The 19,041-nt window shown below is 38.4% G+C and overlaps 1 protein-coding gene across 3 annotated transcripts in view; it reads right to left on the bottom strand.

Annotated features, from left to right (window-relative positions):
* The window catches only part of Spata7 (spermatogenesis associated 7), a 36,090-nt gene extending 18,809 nt beyond the window's left edge, over positions 1-17,281 (bottom strand). Inside the window, exons 1-5 of one of the 3 annotated variants that reach the window (XM_005390254.2) lie at positions 17,206-17,281; positions 11,195-11,269; positions 8,627-8,722; positions 5,559-5,606; positions 933-1,066 (exon numbers count right to left, since the gene is read on the bottom strand). In XM_005390254.2, the coding sequence (XP_005390311.1) occupies positions 933-1,066; positions 5,559-5,606; positions 8,627-8,663 (219 nt within the window). In that variant the 5' untranslated portion in view covers positions 8,664-8,722; positions 11,195-11,269; positions 17,206-17,281. Of the gene's footprint in view, positions 1-932; positions 1,067-5,558; positions 5,607-8,626; positions 8,723-11,194; positions 11,270-16,353; positions 16,621-17,205 lie in introns of those variants that run through there. The other 2 variants (XM_005390255.2, XM_005390253.2) reach the window with 2 other exon arrangements.
* Between the last annotated feature and the right edge of the window lie 1,760 nt (positions 17,282-19,041).

Here is a 19,041-nt window from a genome sequence, read left to right as displayed (position 1 = left end):
TTCTGATCACAGCTTGTAGGTACTGAAATGTTTCTGGATAAAATTCTACAGTGCCTATCTGAGATGGAGGTAGGGGGCGAGAACACAGTGGGAAGAAAACTGGCCACGAGCTGGCTGCACCTGGGTGACTAGAACATGTGAGTTCATTACAGGCATCATTCGAGGAAAGTTCTGTTTGCCAGGGATGCAAAGCAGGTTTAATGTTAGAAAGTGATGAAATTTGTAAGTTAAATTTCATCATAGGTATGTATAGATAGAAAAAATAGATTGAAAGAGAAAAGTTGTATTACCATTCTAAGTGATGCAAAAAGCTTACCTGGTGAAATTATTCAATCATGGAAATGACTTGGGGGAGAAAAGATATATCACGTACAGATAGAAATTCCCTGTAATGAATGTAGTCATTATGTATACCTAAATTGTACCAATAAATAAAAAGGTAGGAAACGTAAAAAAAAAACACCTCAGGTTATATATTCATACATATGAATGTTTAATTTCTTAATAAAGCATAGTTGAAAATATATTTAAAAAAATGGAGAAAAGAAACTACCTCTTACCAAAATAGAAGCAGAAGAACATTTCTTTACTCAGATGTTAAAGGGTATCACAAAAAACCAAAAGCCAAGGTCAGCAAAGTATAATACCCAGGCCAAACCTGGTCCCCTGTCTTTGTAATTAATAAAGTTCCAGTGGGACACAGCTAAACCAATTCATTTATGCACTGTCAATGGCTGCTCTCCACTGACAGAGTACTTATGACAGAGACTGTGTGGCCTGAAAAGCCTAAAATTTTAACCATCTGGTTTTGGATTGTAGTCAATATTCGTGCACCCTAACCTACAGCAAAATCTTACCAAAAGGTAAGGCTGCCCCGGAAATGAAGTATCTTAGAAACACCTGCTTTTAAAATAGTAAAACTACAATCTTACCTTTTGGGGAGTGTTAAAAAATGACTTGAAATTACTTTTAGAATTGTTCTGAATTGAAGTTTTACTTAATTTAAACTCTTTTTCACATCGTGCTAATTCCTTTTTGAGCTTTTCTCTCCGTTGTTGGTCTGCATCTAAATGGGAAAACACACTTTTAAAAATATGCAACAAAACAGAAGAAGTAACTTTTTTGGAATGGAATGGATCATTTTTCTTGCTAAAAATATTCATATTATGATATATGCATAAAATCTCTCTATATGTATTTTCTACTAAAGAGATACTTTATAGGAATTCTAAAGGGGTTGACTAAAAAGCACAAACATGATGGGACTTATGCAAGACCAAGGGCATAAGAAAGCAATTCCTAGGAGATATTAATAGATGTGTAAAGGTTCGAAAAGCTTAACCATACTGTTTGCGACTGTGTAACCACTGAATATACAGAGTTTGATTAGTCTACAGATTTCTCCTCCCAATGAAATATACTATGGACAGTGTCATATGCTATTAAAATATTAAATGTTATATGACTTTGAAAATGAGATTACAGTCAGAGGTGGTGGCACATGCCTATAGTTTCAGCTGCTTGGGAGGCAGAGGCAGGAGATTACCTGAGCACAGGAATTCAAGGCCAGCCTGGCAACATACTGAGACCTTGTCTCAGAACAACCAAAACAAAAACAGAAAATCTCAGGAAAATAGTCTGACAGCTTCTTGAGAACTTAAACATAGTGTAGTAGTCCTCTCATCTCAGGAGGATTCCACGACCCACAGTGAACAACTGAAGCTGTGGGTAGTTCTGACCTCTATGTAGTGTCTATTTTTTCTGTCCATATATACCTATGATGAAATTTCACTTATAAACTAGGCAGTGGAAGATACAACAGCAGTAAAAATAGAACAACTGTAACAATATACTGTAATAAAAGATTCTACCACATTACTAAGAATGGCGAAATTTAAAAATGTATCAGTTGCTCATTTCTATAATTTTTCATTTAATATTTTCAGACTTCCATTGACCACAGGTAACTAAAACATCAGAAAGTGAAACAGCAGAAAGCAAAACAGCAAGAGGCGACTCCTATGTTACTACAGGACCCAGAATTTCCACTCTCAGTTATGTAATTATTTTTCAATAAAACTGCTATAAAAAGTAAAGCCTCTCTGCACCTTATAAATACATATAATTTTTATATCAGTTAAAAATGAATGTTTAATTAAATATCTAAAAAGAAAATAATTTAAAAATATGAAAAGGTCATGTTCCAATCATCAAAAACACAGCAAAGCCTATCTAACATATTAGAAGTAGAACTACTTAAACAATTATATACGTTTGATAGTATGAAGATTGAAATGATGAACTCATCAGCTGCTGTGACAGAAAAGTGTAGCGAAAACAGATGGGACTGGGTGTGGTTATTGGGATGCTGAGGCAAGAGGATCAAAAGTTTCAGGCCATTTCTGGCAACTTAGTGAGACCCTGTGCCACAACGGGAAAGCGGTGCAGTGCTTGCTAACATTCACACGGCCCTGGTTCAACCCCTAGTTCTGTAAATAAAACAGAATCAACCAACTAAACAGTAACGACAGAAAACAGAGATGGGCTAAATCCACAGGCTTATTTCCTTTTGTAATGTTATAAAACCTGCTTCTAAGGTAGCCAAATTGATGGCAATGAACATCAGTATAGTATAAGGAGTTATAATGATTATTAATCACACTTTAGTTTGAAGTTTACAATCTTTGCAATTCTTCTGGTTCTATCATAGGGCTTTTTTTTTGGTCTAGCAAAAAAGGAAAACAAAACTCATGCCTCAACTGACTGAAAGCAAAAAATATGTATAAATACTAAGTCTAAATTTTATACTATTTATTTATTTACTTTTATTTTTTGGTACCAGGGATCGAACTCAGGACCTCGCGCTTGCCAGACAGGTGCTTATGCCACTGAGCTATATCCCCAGCCACTAAGTCTAAATTTTAAAAACCAAAAATGGAAGCAAGTCTTTAAATGCCACCTTTATGCTGTCAACTCCGAAATTTTCATCTCTGTCCTGGAATTTTCTCCTGAACCTCAGAAATGTACTCTAACTCCTGGGGATCACCAACTGGATTTCTAATAAGCATTGATTTCAACTTAAAATGACCAAGATTGAGCTCCAGATTTACTTCTTGTCTCAAATCTTTTCCTATCATATTCTTCACTTTTTTTTTTTTTTTTGAGACAGGGTCTCACTGTGTAGTTCAGGCTAGCACTGAACTCACTATGTAACAAGGCTGGCCTCGAACTCATGGCAATCCTCCTGTCTCAGCCTCCTGAGTGCTGGGATTACAGGCGTGCGCCATCACGACTGGCTTCATACTCCTTACTCTTGTAAATTGTAACTCTTTCAGGTTTTAAGTATTGATGGTCATCCTTGACTCACTCATTCCTCTTTCTCTCTTACATCTTATCTTCACCGAATCCATTCGTAAGCACTATTGACACATGGGAAGTGTTTCCAGAATCTGACCATCCTCCTCTGTCTCCCTGCATCTACTCCAGTCACCAGTACTTCTCATGCGGATTATGCCTTCATCCTGTTACATTTTCCCCTTTGCATTTATCACTATGTGACACATTGTACTGATTTGTATTTGCTTATTGTTTGTCTCCTCTAACTACAGTGTAAGCTCTAAAGGAAAGAAACTGGCTTTGTTGACCTCTTTAGCTCTAGTCTTTAGAACAGTGTATTGCACACAGCAGGGGCCCAATAAATATTTTCTGAATTAGTCAGTGAATAAACCCTAGTGAACTAAATAAGATATTACATAAAGTGACTAGTTTCTTAATTGGTGAATTTGGATTTTAGGTTTAAATTTTGTTCTCTTACTTTTAATAGAGAAGACATACCTCATATTAAGGAACACATAAAGACAACAAGCAACAAATTCTCCTTTATCCATTATTGATAGTTAAATAGCTGGAGAGCTAATAAGTGAATGCGGGTTTGACTCTAGAACTTGAGCACTCCACAGGAACATATATACAATAATCTTCTGTGCAATTTAACTTTGAAGAGGATATTTTGTTTTCAAATTTGCTTAGAAGCTGGGCATGGTTTCTATGTAGCTCAGGCCAGCTCAAATTGGTAATCTTCCTCCCTTCTGTTCCCAGAGTGCTGGGCTCACAGTCATGTGCAACCATGCCCGGCTTCAGTACGATCTAAATTTTTACATATAGGAAACACAAAATCCAAAGACATTAAATAGTTTATCCAATGTCACAAACAATTTAGTGGCAAATTATGGGATCACTTCTAAGTTCCTAAATTTAGAAATACAAAACAGGCTTTTGTTACTTATGGGTAACTTTTAAACATTAAAAAGGCTTTCTCAAAAGATAATACATCAACACCCTCTCAGATGACTACTATCAAAACAGAAAAAAATACAAGTGTTGGGAAGGACATGGAGAAATCAGAACAGCTGTGTGTGACTGGTAGAATGTAAAATGTTCCAACTGGTACAGAAAACAGTTCCTCAAAAAGGGAAAAGCAGAATTAGTGCATGATCCAATGATTCTGCTTCTAGGCACATACTCAAAATATTTGAAAGTGGGGTGTGCTAAGTCAGCTTTCCATCACTGTGACAAAAGACCTCAAACGAATGAACTCTAAGCAGGGCTTATTCTTATTCATGGATTCAGAGATTTCGGTCTATGGTCAGCTGGCTCGACTGCACTTAGGCCTGTGCTGAGGCAGAAACATCAGGGTGAGGGCACGGTGGAGGAAAGCTGCTCACCTCAAGGGGGCCAGGAAGCAGAGGGACAGGCAAAGAGGCCTAGAGAAATGGGTCAGGGACCAGACACAGACCTCAAGGTCACAGTCCTATGATCACTCCTTTCAACGAGGCCCCACCTCCTGTGTCCATCGCCTCCTAATACTGCCATCAGCTTTTGTTCTCATCAGTGGCTTAATCAGTGGATAAAGACAGAGCCCTCAATCATCTCCCCAAAGTCCATCAGCAAAGCCTTCAACACAGTGAGCCTTTTTGGGGGATACTTCGGAACCCAACCATAACACAGGGTCTGAAGGAGATACTCCTATTCCTATATCCAAAGCAGCATTATTCACAGTAGCCAAAAGATGGAAGCAACTCAAGTATCCATCAGCTGCTGAATGCATAAACAAAATGTGGCATATCCACACAGTGAAATTTTATTCAGCTTTCATGAAAGGAGATTCAGACATATCACACCATGAATAAACCTTGAGAACATTATGCTACGTGAAATAAGCCAGGCACAAAAGAACAAACACTGAATGATTCTACTTATTTGAGAAACTCAGAATAATGAAATTAATGGAGATAGAAGGCAGACGGTGGACAGGAGTCAAATTCATAGAGACAGAAAACAGAATGGTGGGTTCCAGGGCCCCGCTGGGGAGTTACTGTTTAACTGGTACAAGATGAAGATGTTCTGGACACAAGATGGTGGGGGTTCTACCAAAATACAAATGTACCTACTGCCGCTGGAATAAACACTTCAGAATGGCTAGTATGCGAAACTTTATGTGATGTGTATTTTACCATAAGCTTTTTTTTTAAAAAGGTAGATGTCAAAAGGCAACTTACATTTGATGCTGGCACTGATGCTTACTGGAATTGAGCAGTCTACCACAGCTGAAAGAGAAAATTTTGTTGTTCAATAATATTTTTGGTATTCACAAGTAACAATAAATATCAAAGTGGAAATCACAAAATGTTCCAGAATATGCAGTTCCTTGTTTGAGTTTATTGTACTTCTGGAGATGAAAAACAAAATATCTTTGATAAAAAACATACCAGGAAAAAATTTTTAAAATACTACTGGGATTAGCTCATTATATTACAAAAGAAAATATCAGTGAACCAGCATTGCAATATCACTCAAAATGAAATGGAGGGAAAGAAGACTGAAAATGAAATGAACAAAGCATCAGTGACCTGTAATATACCTATGTTACGCACCTTAACATACTTGTAGCTGGAGTCCTCAATCAAGCGAGAATGGAGGACTTACGCTACACGATTTCAAGGCTTACTGTAATATTGTGGTAATAGAGGAATGTGGTCTGGGCATAAAGATGGACATATAGATGAACAGATTCAAAGATTAAGTCCAGAAAGAGGTACACACATATGGTCAAATGACTCAAAAAGTACCAAAGTAATTCCACAGGGGAATGATGATCTCTCTGACAAATGGTACTAGAAAATTTGGACATAAATAGGCAAAATATGACCTCTGTATCATAGCATATATAAAAACTAACTCAAAATGGATCACAGATTTAAATGTAAGAGCTAAATGTATATATCTGGAAGAAAACTCTAAAAAATTATTCCAGAATAAAAATTTAAAAATAAAATGAAGGCTGTGTGTGTAGCTTAGTTGTATAGGGCTTGCCTAGCATTCATGCGACCCTGTGTTTGATTACCAGAACTAGGGTGGTCGGAAAGAAATGGAAAGACCCACTATAAATTGGGAAAAAATACTCACAAAACATACATCTGATAAAAGTCCTGCATGTAATGTATAAAGAACTCACAGTTTAATACTAAAAAGATAAAAGAAAAACCTCATTAAAAAATAAGTAGGCAACTGACCCAGCTATTTCCCTTCTGGGTATCTTCCCAGAAGAATTAAAAACATCATACCACAGTGATATATGTGCACCCATATTTATAGCAGCACAATTTGCAGAAAGATAAACTCAAGGCTTTTATAGGTAAATGGATGCAAATAGAGGCCATACTCATAAGTGAAATAAACCAGACTCACATGTGTAAACATCACATTGTCTCTCTAGTGTGAGAAGGTGAAAGAGTAAGTAAGATCCAAAATGTACAACAGATATTGTAAAATGGGAAGAAACTTCAAAAGGAAAGAGAAACAGGGATGGGGGAAAGAAAACAAGAAGGAAAAAGCAAAAAAAAAAAAATACATAAAAGATAGTTAATATAGTTATACTACTAATTTTTCTTAGTGCACTGAAAAGAAAGGTTTGTGCTTATGTTTAGACATATAATGCTGATATATTGTACTCTGAGTAACTAATTTAAAGATAACAATATGCAAAATTTATTAACCATTGTTACCCTTCTATCATCTTGGTTTGAAATTTTTTTTTCTCTTTAAAATACAAAAAAAATAGGCAAAGGTTCAAGTAGGCATTTTACCAAAGAAGATATATGGATGGCAAATGAGTAGAAGAAAAGTTGCTCGATACCATCAGCCACCAGGGAAATTTTGCAAATTAAAATTATGAAGAGACACTAGGACATACCCACTAGAATGGCTAAAAAAGGGCTGCTGATACCAAATGTTGGTGAAGATGTAGACATAGTGGAAATGCAAAACTGTATAGTCACTCTGAAAGGTAATTCAGTAATTTCTTAATAAGTTAAATGAATTTACATGACCTCATAGTTCCACTCCTAGAAAATAAATTTATCCCAGTGAACTAGAAATACATATCCAAAAATTATATGAGTAGCTTATTCCTAATAGCCAAAGGTGAGTCAAAGCAGTCCGTATGTTTGCTAACTAACTGGTGAATTGCAACAGAAACTGTGGTAGAGTACTACACTTAGCAATACATGGAATACTACACTTAGCAAGAAAAAGGAAGAAACACCAACAAAAACCAGAGGGTGGATTAGTCTCAAATGGGTTATGCCAAAAAAGCCAGGCCCAAAAGGATACAAACTATATGATTTACATGAAATTCTTGAAAAGACACAACGGTAGTGACAGACGATCAGTGGCTATCAGGAATTTGACAGGAGGGGCCGTGACTGTAAAGGATTAGGGGGAGATTTTGGGGTGATGCAGATACTCTATTTTATGGGTCAGCAAATTTCTTCTGTAAAGAACCAGAGAGTAAATGCTTCAGGTTTTGCAGGGTGAGGCAGTCTAGCACAGCTAGTCAACTCTGCCGTTTAGTGCAAAAGCTGTCATAGACAACATTTAAAAGAATGAACATGATTGTGTTTACAATTAAAATTAGAATTTCATGTTATTGTCAGATACCACAAAATATTGTTCTCTTTTTTTTTTTTTGCAACTATTTAAAAATATAAACAGCACTGTTAGTTCATGAGCTATATAAAAGCAAGGAGCAGGAGGATCTGGTCTGTGAGTTATAGTTAAACAGTCCCTGTTCTCTAGCATGAGCATGGTAGCAGTTATATAGATATTTTTCAAAATATTTAACCTTATAATTAGTGCATTTTATTGTTTTTAAGTTATCTCTTAATAAAGCCAGCAACAAAAGAAAAAATAAAAAAGAATAATAGGTAGCATCTTCTTTGTGCAACTTTCTTGGTTGATTTGAAGACAAAAAAAGTAGATTATAAACATATTAAAAGCCGTATCTAACAACAAAATAATATCAGAGATAACAGATACAGTGAAATAACCTAGGCGTTATATAGAATTTCAAACACAAAGATGACCCTCTGATTTTGCCACAAATACAATCATTGGTATTTCACTATGCCAACCATAAATTCCTCCATAAGTAATGTTTTAATTTTTGCCACAGACTTATCTTAATGAAAGGTGACATGTGGGGTGTACGCTGGGTACAGAATCTTAATGAGAGGTGACATGAGGGATGTATGCTGGGTACAGAAAGTTCCCGTCTGCACATTTTTACCTTTGGCTGAAAGGATTTTATTATAGTGAACAGCCATGTGATTCTTGATCAGCTGGAGGGTGGTTAGTCTGAGAGAAGAGGAGTCAGCGCAAAAAGCTAAAAATTAAAACATATTTAAACATTATATATTTAAAATTCATACGATCACCACGAGATACACACGTCACTGATTATTAAACTCACTCTTAAACAATGTTCTCAAATTCCATCTTTGTGATGCCGAATTTCCTTGAGTGCTCGCCTTTAGTTCTAGGATACCACATGGGGTTCTCTTACCACCTACAGTTACTCTCCTGTGACTGTTCCTTAAATTTTCCTTGCTTAAATCACTGTATAGTTTCTGTATCTTGATTTGACCCAAATGACACAAAAGGGCACAGAAAAGTAGTTTCAAACCAAATGCCAGGAGAAAGAACACCATCCTCTAGATTAGGACTAAAAATCTGCCCACGAAGTTCACAGTTTTGCCAGGGTGGTGAAATTCCTCAGCACTTGGTGTGAAAGTTCCTAGACAATTTGGTTTGGCTAAGCCAGAAGAAATGCTACTGGGAAGAGAAGTTTAGTTGCAGCTCGGTTTCCCAGAAATTCCAGAGGTTTGCCGAATACGTCCTAGCCTTAACCTTGTGCTGGAAACAGTAATAAGCTACTAGTTTTGAGGTTCTGAAAATTTGAGAAAGAGATTCTACAATGTAATCTATTACCATATTTGAAAAGTTGTTTCTTTTTTATCTCTTTTAATGTTGTATCTAAAAATCTTTAGCTACTTGCTTGGTTATAAAATGTTACCATGTTACTATGTATTTAACAATTCATGAACTTTAGAAAATCAAACATCCCCAACCACAAAGTCTTACACAAAGATTCTACTCTAGGAGGCAAGCTTCCAACTTTATACCTGAGAACAAGATCTACGCATCAGTTTACTACAGTCTTTTTGCAGTACTAGGCCTATCTTAAGACAAATATAATCACGTAAAAATTCCATGGCATTGAATTCTTGAACTTTATCCAAAGTACTTAAAGGAAACAAAGAAATCATTAAACATCTATATTCAAGTATACAGTGCAAATATAGGCATAACTTTTTTAACCATTAAAAACAGCTTTTGAGAGAGGAATAAAGATAGACCATGTTCAAGAACCTAGTAACTCCAATTAATGTAAACACTATGCCATAACATGAGCTAAGACAGATAATATCAGTAACTACGTAAAAGGTGATTGGGGAACCCAAGGGAGAGCAGAGAGGGGTAAGGAAGGGGAAAAGGATTTTTAAAAAAGCAAGCTTTGGTATGTACATGTAAGCAGCATGAATTGCAAACATGTACTAATAAGATAAAAGAATTTAAAAAGTTTAAAAATAAAAATAAAAAAAAGTTTTTGAGAGGTAACATATAGATAGGTAAAAAAACAAAAACAAAAACAAAATCCCAACAGCTAAAACAGCATGCAGAAACTGAGAAATAAGTGATTTTTCTACAATGAACCTCAGTTTCTTCTCCCAGATATATACTACTTTTTATACATCAATCATTCTAAGGAAACTCTACGCATAATTAGGCACATGAAATAATTATGAGCTTTACTACTACTGAAAACATTGCTTGAATAGGTACCATCTGCCACGCAGTGTTCCAAGCTCTTTACAAGTAAAAACTTATCTAGTCATTATTATCATCATTTAATAGAAATGGAAGCTGAGGTAGAGAGCCGTGAATTAGGTCTTGGGCCACACTGTTGGTACACTGTTTGGAAGTAAACCAAGGTAGCCTCATATTTACAACTACCAGCTCTGCACTTACCTTCTGAAAAGAAAAAAAAAAGTTGGCAAACTTTATGTATTGTCCTTCACTGTGCTTTCTTATGTATCTATATTTTAAATCTACTTTCAAATTTTTATTTAAAACTTATCTTTTAAAGTGTATGATTTTGGTGTATGATCTCTCTCTAATACAAAGAAATCAGTAAGATAACAGAAAATACAATCCTTCACATTGGAAAGTAACAGTATAAAGAATGTGTCACGTAAAGAAGACAAGAAGTTTCCATTATTTTGCCTAAAAATCCAAACTTGCAATTTTCAAGCTATAAGTATAAAATTTTATTTTAAAGTGAACATTAAATAAAAATTTACTTGGAAAGTTTTAAAATAGGAAAACATCACAGGGCTTAGGAACCCCGTTGGAGAAAGGGGCCCACAAACATTTGTTGTTATTCAAGCGCTCGTTTTCCCCGCAGAGCTTTTAATTTTTAGCACTTGCATCTCGAACCCGGTGACCACCACTCTCACGAGGCAGCCCCGCCTCAAACCAGAGCCGTGTGCTGGCACAAGCAGAGATGGACTGCAGCTGTGGCAAGATGCAGGCGGCAGATGAGTCCACATGCAGGGCACGTTAACAGCTTGAAATCATGACCTTAACTCTCTAACAAATTCCTCTTATATTCAATTATAATTAATAACATAGTGTTCAAGGATATGAAGTAACTGTTTCATCATCTCATATGATTTGCAAATGCAGGAAACAGTCAATCTTTTAGCAAAGTTACCATTTTAAGTAGTTCACTTACCATTACTTTTGGTGCTCAAGTGTCCTTTAAATAGGCATGGTGGACCACATCTGGGAAGGACGGGGGTTGTTTTGACTTTCAACAAAAAAACACAAGTTAGGATACATGAAACACAACTTTCATAAAAAACAGGATTGACTATTTTTAGAAGAATAAACACCTTTAAATAGAGTCAGTCATTTAAAAAGTTTTCAATCAGATTACTAACCAGCAATGGTCTGTCAGATAGCAAAAACTCTCTAGCCATCGATTAGAAGTCATGAAACTAGCACAATTTCTACCAGGAAAGACTGGGTTCTGCTAAATATTAAAACAAACACATGGTCAAAAAATGAACTTTCAAGAAATCCAGAAGAGGAAAAATAGTGCTTGACTTTTTGCTTGCTCAGAATTCAATGCCTCTTTATCTAGAAAACACGTGACATTTCCTTCAGTAGAGGAGGAAAACTGTTCCTCCTCTACTCCCGTGGTTGAGGGAGAACTGATCCTACAGTTCAGAGTTGGGTAGAGAACCCAAATCTAGTCATCTGTGTTAACTGGCTCAGCTATGAATATAGGATCCAAGTCCAGCCAGTGAGACAAAATCCTGGGACTTTCATGGGAAAGGAGTTCTTGCTGGGCTTGCTATGCCCACAACATAGTGTGTAAGCAAGTGTGGCACTGCTGATGGCTATCTTGGATCTTGTAGGGGGAATCTGACTAAGAATGAAGCCTGCACAGATGAAAGTAGACCCAAGATATTCGAGTAACTGGAGCTCTTTGTCTTTGATTAGACTTTTCTTTACCTAAGCCAAAAACTTCCCATTTTAGTTAAAAAAAAGTTTGGGTCAAAATACTAATTTTATTGAATACTAACATCAGACACTGTTCTAAGCATTTTGTGACTATAAATTCATTTAGCACTTGTAACAATTCTTTTTTTTTTTTTTCTGGTACTGGGAATCGAACTCACAACCTTGCGCTTGCCAGGCAGGCGCTGTGCTGCTGAGCTAAATCCCCAGCCCCTAGCCCTTATAACAATTCTATGAGACTACTATTCTCTCCATTTATGGATGAGAATAGAGCACAAAGAGATTAAGTTCACCGTGTGCTGAGATCACACAAGTATGATGTAATGGGTTTGGGACCTAAACCCAGGCAATCTGGTTCGAGCCTGAACTGTTATACTATTGTGAACAATATAAATTGCTCAGTACTTGAACTATGCTCTAAGATACTGTATCATATGGAATGAGTAAGAAGATATCTCAGCTTTATGTAACTTATCATCCCCCAATTCCATCCTAATGCATGTATATTTTACTAAAGGTCACAAAAAAGGAAAAGCAATATATTCAGAAAAGTTAAAGAGAAAGGCTGAAGCCTAATGATATTCCCTCAGATGGAATAAATGCCATCCCACCCTCTCTGACTTTTGAAGAGGTAGCTATGAGTGAATAATAGTACACTTGGCCCCAAGGTGCCATCCCAGTGTCTCTTCAGTATAAAGTGGTAGTAAGAACAAAAATGGAACTTTGATATACACTGAGGTCTAAGTTTTCCTGTCTATCTTTGGATGTACTCCAAGGTGTGTGTGAGTATATATATACTCACACACACTCATTGGTTTTTAACATTCCTGCTCATAAATGTCATGTTAAAATGGATAGACTTGTACTACATAAGTATTGCATAAACATTTTCATAGTGTTGGACAATTTAGGTTTTGCTTAAAAGCATGAAGCATAAGGAATACTGTTTGCAGGTAAGGAAACGAAAGGCTCAAAAGGGTTGCAGAAACCTTCATTTGAGTCAGGTGAGAGACTGAACATGTCCACTTTGGCTGGGTGTGATGGCACAGGGTGGTAACCCCAGCACTCCAGAAGGCTGGGGCAGGAGGACTGTAAGTTTAAGCCCAGCCTGGGCAATGCAGTGATTTAGTGAGATCCTGTCTCAAAATAAAATACAAGGGCTGGGGATGTATCTCCAGTGCAAAGGCCCTGAGTTCAATCCCTAGTACCATAAGAAGAAGAAGAAGAAGAAAAAAAAAGACACACACACACACAAAAGACTGAACTGAAGGGAGAAACAGACAACTCTTCCGGACCCTCTCTGTGCTATCTGTGTGTGCGTCATACTTTGTTTCTTTATGTGACTTATGATTTTTTTTAATGAAACGAGAACATTTTAGGTAACACACTGTAGCAACTTGATTGATATAGAGTCATTTTTAGGGTTGTTTTCATTGTTCATTTAGTGACTTGTTTAAACAATTTAATGAAGCGTATTTCCCAGTGTGAAACCACTGATGCTTTTCCCCCCGAATCAAAACTTCGGGCGTGTGCACAGCTATACCTTCTCCAATGAGGTCTGAAACCCAGTCTTTGGGAGGACGTCCCCTTGCAAGTTTGTCTTTCCTTGAGTGCTTGCCTTTGGTTCTAGGATACCACATGGGGTTCTCTTACCACCTACAGTTACTCTCCTGTGACTGTTCCTTAAATTTTCCTTGCTTAAATCACTGTATAGTTTCTGTATCTTGATTTGACCCAAATGACACAAAAGGGCACAGAAAAGTAGTTTCAAACCAAATGCCAGGAGAAAGAACACCATCCTCTAGATTAGGACTAAAAATCTGCCCACGAAGTTCACAGTTTTGCCAGGGTGGTGAAATTCCTCAGCACTTGGTGTGAAAGTTCCCAGACAATTTGGTTTGGCTAAGCCAGAAGGAATGCTACTGGGAAGAGAAGTTTAGTTGCAGCTCGGTTTCCCAGAAATTCCAGAGGTTTGGGAATCTGATGGGTCACTGCTAAGTATCTTTATGGAAACAACAAATTAAAAAAATTTTTTTTCAAGCTACTTTTAGTATCTATACTATAGGTTATCACTCTTTTTTCTCCTCAAAGGTTGACATTAGAGTATATGGCAGTTTGGTATTCTCAATCTTTTTTTTCCTCTTCCCCCAAAGAAGAGAATCCTTATGAAATAACTTCTTACCGATTATCTAGACCCCACCCTCTGACCCCCATTATACAAGTAACTAAGGCCTAGAGAGAGAAAGGTTTATCTACCTTGTTAGTAGCGAGAGACAACTAAAAACAAAATGTACTATTTTTCAGGCTGGCAGTCTTTCTACTATACCATTCAGAAGGTTTACCCTATAAAAGAATGTCTATAATATTACAGTAAGAAAATAATAAAAGGTAATTTTTTTCTTTAGGTGTCTTTTATGATTTCAAATAACTAAAGGTAGTCTAATGAAATCTAAGACATTTTCAACTAAAATTAAGCATTTAAGCTTTGGGTCCTTGAATTAAGTCAAGAATGTGTGTACCTTTATTAAGTAATCAAAATAAGCGCTGGGCTTATTGCAGGAGAGAACTAGCTGTTATCTAAAATCATGATTACTCATAAATCATAACTTATGGTATGTAAGAACTAGCCTGGGTATTTGTTGAAATTTTATTTAAAAAATTCAAAATTAATAACAATGTTTAATATTATATATCATATAATACATATCCTAAAATGAAGCCAATTAAATTGGATGGGTAATAAAAATATAAACCTTTTATTTACATAGTGACATGAGCCTAAATTTAAAATAATCAACAAGTACTGAGAATTTACTAGGTCTATTTACTGGAGTATGGACATTCTTTCCACATGCTTCCACCCTTAACCAGGCCATAAAAATAATAAAACCACTAGCTCTAGGGTTTTCTTTTTTTTTTTTTTTTCCTCTGGTACCGGGAACCAAACTCACAACCTTGCGCTTGCCAGGCAGGCGCTTTTGCCGCTGAGCTAAATCCCCAGCCCCTAGCTCTAGGGTTTTCTTACCTGGCTGGATTCAAAGCCTGTTCTGCCTGTAACCTGGGCAAGTTATGTATAATTTTTTATTTTCTTTTATTCACTACAAAGTAGGGCTAATACTTCTCTAGGATTTTTTTGAGTATTAGATGAGATAATTTGGGAATAGTCTGCTGGCATACAGCAAAGATTTTATTGTTGTTTTTGTTTCGTTGTTGTTTTGAGAGAGGGTCTCATTATGTAGCCCAGATTGGCCTTGAACTTTGTGGGAATTCTCCTGACTCAGCCTCCGGAGTGCTGGGATTACAAGTGTGTGCCACCAAGCCCAGCCACAGCGAAGATTTAATGTTTAGTTTACTGTAAGATTTCTGAAGGCCATAAAAGCATTTTGATTTGCTTTTTTCTAGCTCTTAGGTGAGGAATGGTGTATTATCCAGTTTACTGATCAATGAACGGCCAGTTATCTCCTACAGTCAGCCCAGCACTTATTTTGATTACTTAATAAAGGTACACACATTCTTAATTCAAGGAACCAGCTAACAGCTTGACCTAAATAGATTAAAAACGGAATTGGGGAGGAGGGGTTGTGTGCTGATTTCCTTATGTGGCTTGTAAGATTACTACTTGCTTAGCAAGTGTGAAGATGCAAATTGGATTGGGGCAATTTGTAACGATTTCTGGTTAAATAGCCCAGCCACTCTATCAGGATATCCATTTGACTAATACTATTGAGTCAAAGGCAGCGGTACATGGTGATTACGGATTAGTCCTTTGTTACTAAAGCTGCAGCCCTGTAGTCTGCTGAGCAGTTATACTGCATCACCTGGAAGCTTATTGGAAACGCAGTATCTCAGCCCCGACCCCAATAGACTAATTGAATCATAATCTGCATTTTAGCAAGATTCCTAGTGACATTAAAGAGAGCAGCTCTGGAGGAACGAGTAGTGGGGGTGGGGGGTAGAACGAGTTGGTGACGGGAAAGGGGATTTAGTATGTACTGATTACGTAAAATGTGCCATTTTTCTGCGTATTATCTGCATTTAGTCCTCAGGAACTCTATAGCACGGTCTTTAAACCCTACATTCAAGAGATGCGGACGTCGAGGGTCATCTCCGCGGAGAGCAGCGAGACTTGATTTTGGGTTCAGGGGAGTCGGACTCCAAAGCCCAAGCTCGACTCCTCTGCCTCGAAGCTACCGTAAAGGCTGCACGACCCCAAGCTCAGGCGACAGTCGGGGCCAGAAAGCGGACCTACGATCCGGGCAAGCAGGGCCTGTTTCTGGGCTGGGGCAAGGCGGGCGAATAAGCAGCGGACCCGGAGTGCCCAGGGCGCGGCCTCCACCCGCGCAGCCCCGACGCGAGGCTGCTCGTTACCTCTCCGGGTGCCATCCATGCTCGGTCCTCTGGCTGCTGACTTGGGGGACACAGCGGGACCCCCACGGCCCTTCTCCAGGCTAGGCCCAGCCGAGTGGTAAACTGGGAATGAGGAGCCGGCGGGTAGCCAGAAGGCCCAGGAAAAGGTCGCCACGTCGGTTGCTAAGGGGTCGTTTCCACAGCGCCGGGATTGTGACGTCACGGCGCAGGAGATGTACGCTTCTGTAGCCCCGCCCCCGGGGGGGTTCCCCGGAGCGGAACGGAAGTCTCGCGCCGGTAGGAAGGGCGGGGAAAGGGCTCGGAGCGCTGGTTTGATACCCAGCACTCTGCCAGTCCCCACCGAGCAAACTCCTGTCGGAAGCCTAGTCCCCGGCACCTGGCAGGCTCAGTCCCTGCGTGAGAGAGTGAGAGGAGGTGTTCTCATCAGGCATCCACGTCCCTTGGGTCCCAGAAAAAAGTCAAACACAAATATTCCTTGAGGTCAGGGTAACATTTCACTAGTTCCAAATAATTAAATTTCAAAGTAGTCCGTGACATCTGGATTAGTGAAAATCCGGTGGGGGAGCTGGGAGGGTGAAAGAAATCCTTCATATTTACATCTTAATTCTTTCCCTCTTTTTTTTTTTTTTTTTTGTCATTTTGGAGACAGGGTCTCCCTAAGCGGTTCAGGCTGGCCTTGAGCTCACTTTGTAGCCCAGGCTGGCCTCGAATTCGCAACAATCCTCCTGCCTCAGCCTCCCAAATGCTGAGATTACAGGCAACAACCACGCCCGGCACTACGCCTTAATTCTTAATTTCAATCATCGGTTTGAATTTCCTTGCTGCTCACTGAGCCTCTAGCCTGTCTTTTACCTTCAGGCTCTACCCCGTTTATATTTGCTGTGGAAGAGAGCTGCAGAGTGATCCAGGGCGATGATTTGTCCGCAGCGTTCTACGGTTTGTTTAATTCCGAAGCAGTTACCTGTGAATTCTTGGAAATAAGATTAGAACAGAGCGGAGAACATTCTCAACAGCAGACTCCGGAACTTCTAGGCTGGGTTTATAATTGTTGTGGGGAGGGGCGGGCCGTCCCTGTGCGATGCAGAATGCTTGGCCGCAACCCTGGCTTCTGCTCTCTAGAAGGCAGTAGAAACCCACTCACTCCACCCCAATTCCTGATAATCGAACACGCCTCCAGACAGTGCCACGTGTTGCCTTGCGGGAACGGATGGCAAAAATCTCAAGCCAGTTGAGAACCACTGCTGTAATGGAAAGAATACTGGCTTTGGAGCCGGATTTGCTGAATTTAACTGTGAGTTTCCTGGCACACACCAATTTGATCTTGGATTAGATTCTGTATGTCCCTGAGCCTCAAGCCCCTCTTTTCTAAAATGTCAGTGATGCTACTCACTGTGGTTACAGTTACTGATAGGTACGGTGGCAAATAAACGGAACTATTCCATGAACGTTAGCGTTCTGTCTTCTCAGACTCAAGAAGAGCTCAGTGCCAGAGGTTTCAGGGTGAAGGGGCAAAGTGAGGGACCCTACAAGAAGGAAAGAGAAGTAAACCATAAACCCAATTACAGCAACACCTGAACGCGTGGGTCCGTAAGACGTAGGGTAAAAAGCAAATTAGGTTCAAAATGAGAAATAGGAAGTGTGTTGGGTGGCTCGTGGCCCCAACTACATTCAGGAGGATGCAGGAGCAGGGAGTCAGATGTTATCCCTAAAACAGAAACTTTCCTTTCTACTCATTGTTACTTGAAATCCCTTTCTAAGCTCACAGAGACTTTCGGTCCACTATTAGTAGCTTAAAAAATGTCTTGCATATAATGGGCCTCCCGTAAGCATTTGTTAAATTGAATTAGACCTAAAGTTTAAGGACAAACACCCCTAGAAAAGGCACCACAGTCACTTGGTGCATACAAAGGTGATACCAACTTCTGTTATAAATGCAGATTTTAGGATAAAAATAGATTTTTCTTTTAAGTAGGAAAGGGGCTCTATGATTGAGAAAAGACAGCAAAATGAGATTCTTCCATTATTTCTGTTTTAAGTACAGTAGTATTTTGTTCCATTTCTTTCAAGACTCTATGCACAGGCTGGGGATATAGCTCAGTGGCACAAGCGCTTGCCTGGCAAACGCAAAGTCCTGAGTTTGATTACTGGCACCAAAAAAACCAAGTATACACATTAGGATCTACTTTTCCCTAACGTTAGCAGTGAACATGTCATAAAGACAATTTAATTTGTCCCTGGCTTTTACTCTATGTATGTAAGTAAGACAGAAGATCTCTTTTTTCTGCTTTCTGTTCCAAGGAGGGCACCTATGATCTTGGGTGAATGCATACAGCTGGCGTGAGGCTATTGCACTTGATAGGAGTAAACTCCTATCAACGCCCTTCCAATGGGGACTCATCCCAGTCCCTATAGGTTTGGAAACGATCCCTTCTAAAGACCTTTCACTGAATATATAAACCTGAATTTCAAGTTCAGAAATTATTCTAATGTATTTTTGTTGATAATTAGAAATCAGTATATCAGTATTTTAGAAGACAGACATTGTCTTTCCTAATGAGTTGGGCTGTGTAAGGTAATTATTGGATTTGTCTTTTTGTCTTGCTACAAAGAAGCTTAAAACTAAGATTTGTGCTCAGTTGTGATAGTTTATAGCCTACTTTATCTCTTTAATTCACTTTATTGGGAATA

Source organism: Chinchilla lanigera, unplaced genomic scaffold (assembly GCF_000276665.1).
Source record: "Chinchilla lanigera isolate Chin_1 unplaced genomic scaffold, ChiLan1.0 scaffold00037, whole genome shotgun sequence".
NCBI lineage: Eukaryota > Metazoa > Chordata > Mammalia > Rodentia > Chinchillidae > Chinchilla > Chinchilla lanigera.
Note: the sequence above shows the minus strand (reverse complement) of the source record. Positions and strands in the feature narration are given on the sequence as shown.